Source organism: Heterostelium album (assembly GCF_000004825.1).
Source record: "Heterostelium album PN500 unplaced genomic scaffold PPL_scaffold9, whole genome shotgun sequence".
NCBI classification, from domain to species: Eukaryota; Evosea; class Eumycetozoa; order Acytosteliales; family Acytosteliaceae; genus Heterostelium; species Heterostelium album.
In genome coordinates, this window is record NW_008805071.1 from 1,067,284 (window position 1) to 1,078,765 (window position 11,482).

An 11,482-nucleotide genomic window follows, 5' to 3' on the forward strand; every position below is an offset into this window, starting at 1 on the left:
CATTCACTATAATATCAATTCGATCACTTGCTCACCTTTTGGAATTTTCCAATCCAATTTTGAACAAACTAAAACTGTGTGTGATTTTTGTTAAGTTAAAAATGGAAAATGATAATTTATAACATCATAAGATATTGATAAATATTTATTTAAGTTCATAACATGTTTCCAACCGCCAAATTGAAACTATAACTTATGGAACAAAATGATCATTTTGTTTAAATTGTAGATTGAATCCAATTAACTTGTAGATGTAACTGAAAAAAAAAAAAAGAAAATTGAATGCTGATTAATATTTATAACAATACAATCACTTGTGTGTTATTTGATTTGACTGATTGTTAGATTATTTATAAGTAATCTGATCTGATTGTCGAGTTTAAAAATATATTGATCAAATAATTGTTTAAAAGAGAGAGATATAATTAAAAGGTTTAATTTATATGGGTATTTTTTGGGATCATTTATTGTAAATAATGGTTCTTGAAGAGTTGCTGAAAAAGATTTGTTTACTTCTTCTTCTTTTGGATCTTCTTGGCGTAGAACTCCAACTCCTTTCCTTCGAGGATGGTACCATCACACTTTCCAACTTGACCTGGACGTGAGGTGATCTTGGCGTAGAACTTACCGTCGGTGGCTTGGTTCTCCAAAGCGGTTTCCAAAGTTCTGGTCTTTAAACGTTGGGCAATACGTCTCAATACAGACTTTGATTTCTTGACTTCAGTCTTCTCTTCGGCGTCCTTCTTGGCGGCCTTCTTCTTACCGAGAGCCATACCGTAGTGTTGCTCATACCATTGCTTGAATGGGGTACAATCGATTTGGATGATGGATCCCTTGACCAAAGTGTTGGTACGGACCAAATCGTTAGAGGTGGCGTTGTAAACGACGTTGAGGATACGGCATTTACGGGTGACTCTCTCTGAGGACCATGAGAAGTTACCAGTCTCGAGACGGAGAGCTCTGAACTTGAGGTGACCTCCACGGACTCTGAGTGGTCTGACACGCTTGTCACCAATCTTGGTTTCGGCAGCTTGTCTACCTAACTCGTACTTTCTCTTCTTGTAGTTTGGCTTACGAGCAGCACCGGTCTTTCTGTGCTTGTGCAATGAATCACGTGAAATACCTATTTATCAAAATAGTAGATTTGATACTTTATGTTAACAACAATATTTCTAAATCTAAATGTAAATCTTTTCACCATCAAACCTATCAATCCATCCACATTATCATCTTTCTAACCTGTATCAATCTCTGTTTCTATTCTTTTATTATGTTTTGTTTCTTTCTTTCCTATAGCGACAATACTATATCCTGTTAACCTGTGGATTATGATGATAGATGGATGGATGTGACATAGATTCAAGGTGATAGAAATATTTCAAAGATATATACCCATGTTATTGTGTCTGTGAAACGAGGTGGAAAAGGGACGTTAAAACTGTGAGTTTTTTACATATGTACACTCTTGGTGTGGGCACTCACACAAGCGAATGCGAAATGCTAAAAAAATCAAAAAATTGAAAACTTCAAAATTCAACGTTACTTGAAATTTTTACAGGACTCAAATCATAAAGTTATGCAGAATGTCATCTAACACAATAAATTAATTAAAATAACAAAACAATTATAGAATTTGATTTATATTTAATATTTATTTATATTTATTAATATATTTTAAATGAAATGATAAGTTATTTAATAGGTGAGTGCTTTGATGAAGAGGTTTGGAGCGACTCTACCGTGATCGATGTAACCAAAGGTGAAGGTTTGACCTGGTTTGATACCTTGAGCGTATTGTGGGAGGAGGAAGTATCCGTGATCGTAAATGATATTCCAGACAGAGTTGTTGTCACGTGGGTTCAAGGTACAGTCGGTTTCAATAACGATTTGTTGGAGTGTCATTGGTGCATAGTTGACAACATGAACACGGTAGAGTGTGAATGGTACTCCATTCTCTTCCCAAGTACGTTCAATAGTCTGAACGATTGCAACATCGTGACATTGATCTAACAAGACACAGTTGCTGACACCATCACGACACACACAGACTTGACCGACACCACAGACATTCGATCCACAAACTTGTTGCCATGTCGCAGAGACTGCTGACAAACATGTAATGGCAACCAACAAAAAGGCAAAACTTGTAAACTTCATTCTTTTTTATTTATTTAGCTAGAAATATTATTGTAAAGTTGATTTTAGATTTATATTTATATTTTGTTTTGAATGAAATTTACAAGTTTGATAACTTCTTTAAATACTTATTTGTAAACCATAATTATAACATTCAAAGTTATAAAAATAATAGATAATTGATAATTATTAGTAGATATTAATAAATATCTCTAAAACTCATAGTTTGATTCATCATTAACACACATAATACACCACAATTATTTGTTAGTCAAATTTAAAAATACTTGTGATTTTAAATAATATTGGTAATAATTACAGGAATAAATGGATACTTTATATTACAACAATAATAATATAATTTAGTAAATTTAAAAAAATTACTTTATAATTTTTTTTTTAATAATACTAAAATTAAAAAATGATAATTATGACTATTTGAAAAAGGTAGTAATATATTCTTAAAATAAAATATTTTAATTCTTTCAATATTAATTATTAATAATTAGAAACAAAGAAAGTTGCTAATAAACTAAAAAAAAATAGATTAAATTAACATCTTTACTTTTGGTTGAACTTTTTTATTTAAATGAATAAAAATCATTACTATTTTTCTCAGTTCAGTCATATGTGTGAAATTGTTTTTTATTCTTTTCTGTGGATAAATAAATCACAACAATGAAAATTATTTATTTATTTTTATTCTATATATAATGATATAGAGTGTAGTTTTATTGCGTCCCTAATTGTAAAGTCTGTTGAACCTACCTCCAACAGCATTTCCGAATTAGACATAAGTAGTGCATATTTCTAAAGACAATTCGGATATCATCTATACAAGTTAAAGGATTAGGTGGAAACTATTATGAACGAAAATAGTCTACATGTTATATACGGAATGAATCCAAATTTAGTGGCAACTATGTACTGTAGAAATACCAAATCACAGGACTAGGCACTCCTACTTCTAATTCAACTTCACACCCAAGCACAAGAGCGCCCAGGGCCAACTTGGGTGCTACTACCAATTCACCTTCATGAACAAGTGAGACCTACACCAGCGCAGATTGAACCAATAGTTGTACTCAAAATACTTCCAACAATGGACATTCAGGAACAAATATTCCTTGCTCCAACATGAATGGAATATCCTATAGTAATTCTTCCAGTATTGGACATTCAGACTTTATTTGAATGGTTCAACTGATTTTACGATGAAGGATTCAGTGAAACTACATTTCAACATATAATAAGAATCATTTATATAACATAGCATTAATATTTTTTATTTTAATCTAATATTCTCCTAATCAAATTTGAAATGGATTTGGTAATATTGTGATCCTTTTATAATCTTTAGATTCTCGGTGATCGGTACAGTTTAAATTAATTAAAGAAAGACCTTATCCAAACTGAGTATTATGAAAAGTTTAAAATACTTGTGAGGAGATTGAATAAATCAATGAAAATCATAAGTTTTGGTGACCAAATAAATCAATAACAACAGTATCTCTTATAAGATATTATAACTAACCAATTATGATGTTCATCTCATTGATTTTGAATCTGACAATGATAAAAATAAACTCTGTGCAAATAACCAATATGACTTTCTATATCTAATGATGTGTACTTTTGTTTGTTTGTTCGATCAGCATAATGTATAATGATAAAAATAGTAGTAGGAAAGTAGTTTTGTTTTTTTTTATAATACTTTATTCATATTTAAGGGGAACATTAAAAAACACCATTAATTTACTTGGATTTGGCAGCAGTCTTGGTGGTCTTTGGGGCATCCTTCTTGGCAGCGGCAGCCTTTGGGGCAGCAGCCTTGGTGGAGGCGGCAGCCTTCTTCTTCTCCTTGATGTCTCTCAAGGCGGCCTCACGTTGAGCAGCACGGAACTCTGGCTTTTGCTCTCTCTTTTGCTTGATGACTTCCAAGGAAGCACCAACGATGGATCTCTCGAACTTTTGAGTCTTCTTGGTTCTCTTCTTGGCACCAGTCTCGACTGAAACGTTCTTGTTGATTCTACGGTAGACAGAGGTCCATGGGATATCTCTTGGGTTGATCTTTCTGAAGAAGAGAGATTCGACCTTACCGTTGATAAAGTGGAAAGTCTATATGTTGTGTAGTAATGTATGTGTGGAGATGATAATTAGCTTCTAACTGACTTTGTAATCTCAAACAACGTATAACAAACCTTTGAGTCACCACGGACAAACTTGATTCCCTTAGCTGGATAGATCTTGAACTCTGAGAAATTGCAAATTCCAGTCCTATAATGTTAGATTAGGTAGGTGGGTAGGGTAGAGAATGAACTATGTTAATCATCTGTTGACCTGTCTATCTATCTTCTATCTACGATGATAACTCTTAACAAGTATTATCATTTCTATTTCTTTCTACATACTTCATTTTTTATTGAATCCCCTTAATGATCTGATGATTGAGAGAAGAAAACTAGTGAACGAGGATATCGATTGCTATTGTGACAGAGAATGAGAGTGAGTGGTGTGTGCGTGTGCTGGATTGCAGGCTCAGCGACACAGAGGATCACAGCCAGTGAGTACCCCACAACACTGAGCAATTTTGAAAAATGAAAATAAAAATTTCGAAAAAATAATATTTTGAATTTCAACTGAACTACGAAAAATCGACATAGTTTTTCAATTTGTCTAAGTCACAAACAATCAGTCAATACATTATAATGTGTTGCTGCTCTTTATCAATCTTTTAATCAATCAATCAAACTATTATATATTAGATATAAATGTATAATAATAATAATAATAATTATAATGTTTTAAATGAAAGAATAGTTGAGAATTGTAAAGAATTGGAATTGATTGCAAGTTATTTGATTGATAGTTTCGGACCTTATTCAGGTGTAAAGATTATCAGTAGAATTAGCGATGATAAACAAGAAGATGGTTCAACAAACTATGATAATCCATCTTTAATTTCAACATTAAATAGTGTTGTTACAAAAGGTTTGTTTTTATAGTTATAATTGTTGTTGTTTTTCTAGAATATGAATAGTATTTCAATAATTGAACAATAGTTTATTTATTTATTTATTTATTTAATTTTATTAGATTCAATGACAATAGTTAGATCATTAAATATTGATTCACCTATCTATCATATTCTACTTGATCCTCTTTTAAAACATAAACAAAAGGTACCTTTTCTTTTCTTAGTATTTGAATTTCGTTGAAATAATTATCTTCTAGAACTATAGATTGATTAACATTAATTTCATATTTATATTTATATTAAAGCATGGTAATGGTGTAGGTCAAATCATATTGTTATTGAATCAGATATTAAAGCGATGTTCATCTATGCTTACAACACTTAATCTTGATCCACAATTAATTGTCAATGTATTAAATGTGAGTTTGTTTTCATATTATTTTGTTTTAAATCTCAATAATAACTTTTTATTTATAAACTTCTATCTATCGATCTTAGAAATGTAAAAAGTCGATCAATCAATATTTCAACGGAAACAAATTGAAAATAGATATAAAATGTGATGAAACTCTAAAATCGACTATCAAAACAAGTTTAGCTGGAAATGTTTTATTTGATCATCATTTATCTTTTAATATCATTAAAGAGTAATGTATATTATTATGTTATATTAATATGAATATTTATTAATTAAAACTTGTTATAACTATAGTTTAATTAATATTATAGGAATAGATAATTTAGATATAAATAATTATAGTATACAATCGATTATTGGTACAAAGAATAATTGTAGTAATAATAATGATGATGATGGTAATACATTTGTTTATAGAGTAATAGATGGTATTTTATTTAAACAAACATTCTCATATGCTGGATCGAGTAGTCTACCAAGGTTCATTAGTAAACCAAAGATTCTATTGTTGGACATCAATGTAGAGTTGAAACATCAAAAGGAATATGCAACTTTAGAGATCAACAGCATGAATCAATATCAACAATTCATAGATTTAGAGAGGAATCTATTTTTAAATCAACTCGATAATATCTATAAGAATAATATTAATGTTGTATTATCAACAAAAGTATGTTATAATTATGTTTAATGTGTTTTGTTATTGTTTCTTAAATATTAATAACAATAATAATAATAATACTAATTGCACCCAATTTGTTTATTAAATATAAAGAGTATAGGTGATTTTGCAACACAGGAATTTGTTAAACATGGTATACAGTGTAGTGGTAGAGTTGATGGTCAAACTATGAATAGGATAAAGTGTGCATTGGGTGGTGAGATACAATCAACACTACTGGATCTAGCAGAGGACATACAATTCTATGGTAGATGTGATACATTCAAACAAATATTGATAGATAATGAAAAATACCAATTATTTACAATGAATAGTGATAATAGTAGTGAGAATAATAACAACAGCAACAAAAGCAACAATAGTAGTAATAATAATAATAATAAATCAAAATTTGGAACTATATTATTAAGTGGATCTACAAGTATATTTCTGGAGGAAGCAGAGATTGGATTGAGAGATACGATCAAAGTGATTGACAGGATTGCGAAATCTGGTGGCAATGTTGTCGTTGGTGGCGGTGCAATGGAGATGTCTTTGGCATGTCACTTGGAGTCGCTGAAATCGGAGCTCGACCTATCACCAAAGGAATCATTGGTAGTCGACACCATCATCGATAGTTTACATTCACTAATTGTTACACTTTCAAGAAACTGTGGTTTCAACGGTTCACAACTGCTAAGTGAATTACAATCGAAATATAATAATAATGATAGTAGTCGTAGTAAAGAATGGTAAGTGTTAATTAATTAGCTAAAATGGTTTGGTTTTTTTTTATTTTATATATTATTGGTTACTAATTTTAATTTAATCTATTACGAAGCTGTAAATTCGGAATTGATATAGATAATGGTTGTATTGCAAATCTTTATAATTGTAAAGTATTCGAAGGATATGATTCGAAACTGTCGATTATCAATCATGTGTTGGATCTTTCTATTCTATTTCTTTCAGTGTATTGATTTTCACATGTGATCAGAGTTGCCTTTTATAATAAAACTACTTATATTTGTATAGAGATGAAACTGATAAATTATATTCCCTCTAAAATGTTTATTTATTTATTCATTAATACTTTCTTTAATCTCTTACTGAAAAGATCAATGTCCTCTTTTGTAATACCGATTGCACAAGCAACAGTAAGGTAGCTGGTGGGATAGTTATCGATGTGAGATCCATAGTTTTTGAAATCGATGTTACCAACCGATTTCTTTTGACCCGATTGTACATCGATCACTCTAGCACCTGAACACGATCTCATAAACAATTTTGAACCAATCATTGAAATGTTATCTTTTGCCAACACGCTCTTACTGACGTCATTCGAGTCAATTGCAATACCGAATGAAATGGTATTGGCCTGAGTGTTTAGAATTCTACCGACACCCACCTCCTTCACAACTTTACTCATCTCATCGATAAAGTAAGGAAGTAGTTGCTTGCGCTCGTCGAGCAGTCTACGATATCCCGCTCTTCCCATTGACAGAAGCGTGATGAATAGATCTAGAATCGGTGCGCCACTGGCACGACCTGGATAGTTCTTGGCGAGTCGATCAATGTTCTCTGCCAGTGGACTGGCTACGATTGCACCGCCAACGGGTACCATGAAATTCTTATCGGTACTTTGCACCACATAGTCAACTCTACCCAATCTTACAGACTGTGAAATCTGATGTGTAATCTTTGTACACTGTAATCCATATGCATTATTAATAACATGTCCAACATCATACTTTTTACACAATTCACTTATTTCTATAATTCTTTTGTTTGTCAACAATATATTTTGAATGTTAGTTACTCTTTTCCAAAAAGTATGCTGCTGCTACTACTTACTTATCAGGTATTCTAGGTGCAAAACAAGATGTAGTTGACATAACGCATAGAATGTTTTCGGCACCGAGTGATTTGATTGTTTCTTCGATGGTTTGAAGATTGGTTGTTATGACATCGTCGATCAGCTGATTCTCAATGACGATGGGGGTTAGAGATGCTGTTACGATCGATTTGAGACATGATTTCTGATCGATTCTAGGCCAGAGAACATAGGTTGCTTTCGGTTTGGTCTGTCTCATTGTCATGAGGGTGAGTGCAATCGTCATGCCTGTGGCCATCGGCAGAACGAGACAGGCGTCAATCGATTTCTCTAGGCCGGCAATCCTAAGAGCATCCAACACCAAGTAGTTTGTCAGTTTCTGAATGAGAGAGGATCCCGCTGCTTTCGGTTGTTGCTCGTTGATATCACCGCTGCGGCCGATGCCGTGTGCCAGTCCAAAGTGACGACGTGCAACAATCTGAGAGTAGAGACGACCTTCACGTTCGCCAACACCGATATTCTCTATGAAATTGTTCGAGTCCATCATTGAGATCTCATTGATGAACCATTCTATAACATTGTCATCCCAACCAACATCCGGTAGCTTTCTCTATAGAATGAATTCAATTCCAATAATCAATTAAAAAATGACCAAAATAAAAAAAAAAAAAAGAAAAAATAAAAATAAAACATACATGTGAAAGTAAGTTATTAATCAATGAGTTATACTGTGAGATTGCTTGTGTTGCTTGATCAACATATGATTGTTTTTATCAATGATTTACAAAGTTCTAAATTCTTTTGATTCATATTTTATATATTAATAAATTAATATAAATTAACTATTCATAAATCATGACTAAAAAAACTTCATATGTTTTTTTTTTTTTAATTTTTTGTTTTTGATCAATCATGATATTTCTTTTGATCTTTTTTTAAATAATGATAGATCACTGTTGTTATTAAATATGTGATAATTTAAATCTGATCTTTCTTTCAAATAATTGATAATTATTTTGTTATTATTATTAATGATATTGTTGAACAACCTAAATTTATAAATACATAAACCCGAAATTTTTTATTCTTGATCACTTTATAAATCTCGATCGTTTTACTCAAAATTTTTGCTCAAATCAAAAAATTGCAAAGGTAGTCTGTTAACTGATCAAAAACTTTCCTAATCAAAATTCATACCACAAATTTTTTTTGTTTTAATACTTTAAACAACAAATTATTATTGTTTTAATTTTTTTGTACATATTGTTAGGTAGTTAGTAAGTTCGTTTGTATTGTATAGTAATTATATATAATTTTTAGTTTTAGTTATCATAAATATTTCATATTCATATTATATATATTTCATATTCACATTTTATATTTCATATTATATAATATTTTATCAAATCATTGTTTTTAATATTTTTCATAAATATATATATCAAATTATAAAAATTATATAATATAAATATATAAATGAGTAAAAATCAACAAAATGGTGGTAATTCCAATGGTAACAATACTTTGGATAAGTTTAATATTGTTATCAGTGGACTGAGTGCTTCACACACTCGTCGAAATAGAAATCTTTATATAACAACAGATTTCGACCAGTTCAAACAATGCAAGACCGATGTTGTAACCTCTTCACGTGAGGGTTCCATTCAGTGGAAGGAACGTTTCGATTTCCAGTACGAGACGAAATTCATTCACAAGTTGAACCTCAAACTCTTTAAGATATCACTGTACAAGCGAAAGTCGATCGGTTCCGACTCGCTCGTCGGTCAGGTGCTAGTCGACCTCTACACGCTCGCTACCGGACCTGTAGCACACGACCTCCTCCTCACGAAAGGAACACTCGGTGTTGGCCGTCTGCAATTCAAACTGGAAATGCACCACATCACTCGAATTCGTTTGTGTCTCGACTACCTCTCCGTCACCAACATGCACGAGTCTCTATTCTCTTCACATCATGACTCAACCAATTTCATTGAGTATTCATTAAAGTAAGTTAGTTATTTCAAAAACAATTATATATATATATATGTTTTAGAAAATGTTTTGATTGACTGACTAATTTTGAATTTTGAATTCAATTTTCCACATCAACAGTAAAAACAATATTATTTCAACACAAAAGATTCAAGGATCTTCTTGTCCGACATGGGCTGGACTTACACCGATTAGTCAGGTGATTTCACTCAAGGATTTCGTCGACAGTCAGTTGCATTTCGAATTGAAGGAATCGCGTTCTCTCAAGAATGTTACACAAGCACAGATCAAGATACCCGTAAAGAGTATATTTTCATTTATCGAGGGTGATATCAAGTTGATCAAGACGTTCCTACTCGATATGGATAACAACAAAGTTGCAGACATCCAAATCAAATTGCAATTCAACGATATTCCTCAGTTGGCACAACTCAGAGACGGTCTACACAAAGAGACCGGTATAGTCAACGCCCAAGCATTCTTCTCTGGTGTACCACTACCAAAGTTGTTAGGTGATCAAACCAGTAAGTAAAGCAAACTATTCAAAAACAAACTATTCAAACTTCAAAACAAAACAAAGTTGTCTTTTCTAACACTAACATTTTACACACGCAAACAGAATCATCACCTGATTTAACTATAAAATTACCGGATGGTTGGGAAGCAAGAGTAGATCAATTCGGTAGAACTTACTATATAGATCATAATACTAAACAAACTACTTGGCAAAATCCAGTTTCGGGGAACGCGATTGAAAAGCGTGGACAGCTTGGAGGAAGTGGTGGACAGCTTGGAGGTAGCGGTGGTGTTGCTGGCGAGCAGCAGAAACGCGAGAAAGCGGCTGTCTTGATTCAACGTACCTTTAGAAAACACAGAAAAGATCACTACAGCAAAACCATTCGTGGAAAGAACAACGGTAGACAACCGAACCAAAGACCACAACTTCCACCCGGTTGGGAGTGTCGTATCGATGATCACGGTCGTATCTACTATCTCGATCACAACAACCGTGTCTCATCATGGACACCTCCACCACCTTCATTAATAACACCAGTATAAAACAAAAACAACAACAATATACAAATATAATAGCAACAATCTCATATCAATATAATAATAACAATGATGTTATTTATAAATAATGTAACATACATCTTACCCTTGACCATACCCTTGTCATTCTGTAATACCAAGTTTTTTTCGAAAAAGTTTGAAAAATTAAAAATTTTTTTTTTTGAAGTGCATATTAATACAAACTAGTTTTTTGTAGTTTATTTACTTTATCTCTATCCTATCTCTCTTCCAACTATCAAATTCAAATCTATTCTTTTATAAGATAATATATATATCTATATACTATTTATATATATATTCATTTTATATAGTTAGTTAGTTAGTTTGATAGTTAGCAAACAAACTTTATAAATATTTTTTCACTTTTTTTTCATTATTATTAACTTTTAT

General features: G+C 31.8%; 6 protein-coding genes across 6 annotated transcripts; 2 read left to right on the top strand and 4 right to left on the bottom strand.

The window, feature by feature from the left end:
- Positions 1-193: 193 nt before the first annotated feature.
- rps8 (40S ribosomal protein S8) lies at positions 194-1,396 on the bottom strand (the record flags this gene model as incomplete). The annotated part of the gene is made up of 3 exons (XM_020579741.1): positions 194-257; positions 514-1,123; positions 1,393-1,396. 3 exons carry the CDS (start codon positions 1,394-1,396, stop codon positions 194-196), a joined length of 678 nt encoding a protein of 225 aa, XP_020430416.1.
- Positions 1,397-1,695: 299 nt separating this feature from the next.
- PPL_08943 (carbohydrate-binding domain-containing protein) lies at positions 1,696-2,157 on the bottom strand (the record flags this gene model as incomplete). The annotated part of the gene is made up of 1 exon (XM_020579742.1): positions 1,696-2,157. One exon carries the CDS (start codon positions 2,155-2,157, stop codon positions 1,696-1,698), a length of 462 nt encoding a protein of 153 aa, XP_020430417.1.
- Positions 2,158-2,535: 378 nt separating this feature from the next.
- Positions 2,536-4,552, bottom strand: rpl24 (ribosomal eL24 family protein; the record flags this gene model as incomplete). Its single annotated transcript, XM_020579743.1, has 5 exons — positions 2,536-2,544; positions 2,650-2,668; positions 3,896-4,254; positions 4,338-4,413; positions 4,548-4,552. 5 exons carry the CDS (start codon positions 4,550-4,552, stop codon positions 2,536-2,538), a joined length of 468 nt encoding a protein of 155 aa, XP_020430418.1.
- A 355-nt stretch (positions 4,553-4,907) lies between these two features.
- On the top strand, positions 4,908-7,204 carry PPL_08945 (uncharacterized protein; the record flags this gene model as incomplete). Its single annotated transcript, XM_020579744.1, has 6 exons — positions 4,908-5,127; positions 5,233-5,336; positions 5,419-5,536; positions 5,843-6,201; positions 6,307-6,944; positions 7,165-7,204. 6 exons carry the CDS (start codon positions 4,908-4,910, stop codon positions 7,202-7,204), a joined length of 1,479 nt encoding a protein of 492 aa, XP_020430419.1.
- A 63-nt stretch (positions 7,205-7,267) lies between these two features.
- sepsecs (O-phosphoseryl-tRNA selenium transferase) lies at positions 7,268-8,836 on the bottom strand (the record flags this gene model as incomplete). Its single annotated transcript, XM_020579745.1, has 4 exons — positions 7,268-7,958; positions 8,047-8,636; positions 8,722-8,774; positions 8,812-8,836. 4 exons carry the CDS (start codon positions 8,834-8,836, stop codon positions 7,268-7,270), a joined length of 1,359 nt encoding a protein of 452 aa, XP_020430420.1.
- Positions 8,837-9,502: 666 nt separating this feature from the next.
- Positions 9,503-11,077, top strand: dwwA (WW domain-containing protein; the record flags this gene model as incomplete). The annotated part of the gene is made up of 4 exons (XM_020579746.1): positions 9,503-9,527; positions 9,630-9,717; positions 10,139-10,542; positions 10,638-11,077. 4 exons carry the CDS (start codon positions 9,503-9,505, stop codon positions 11,075-11,077), a joined length of 957 nt encoding a protein of 318 aa, XP_020430421.1.
- Positions 11,078-11,482: the final 405 nt, after the last annotated feature.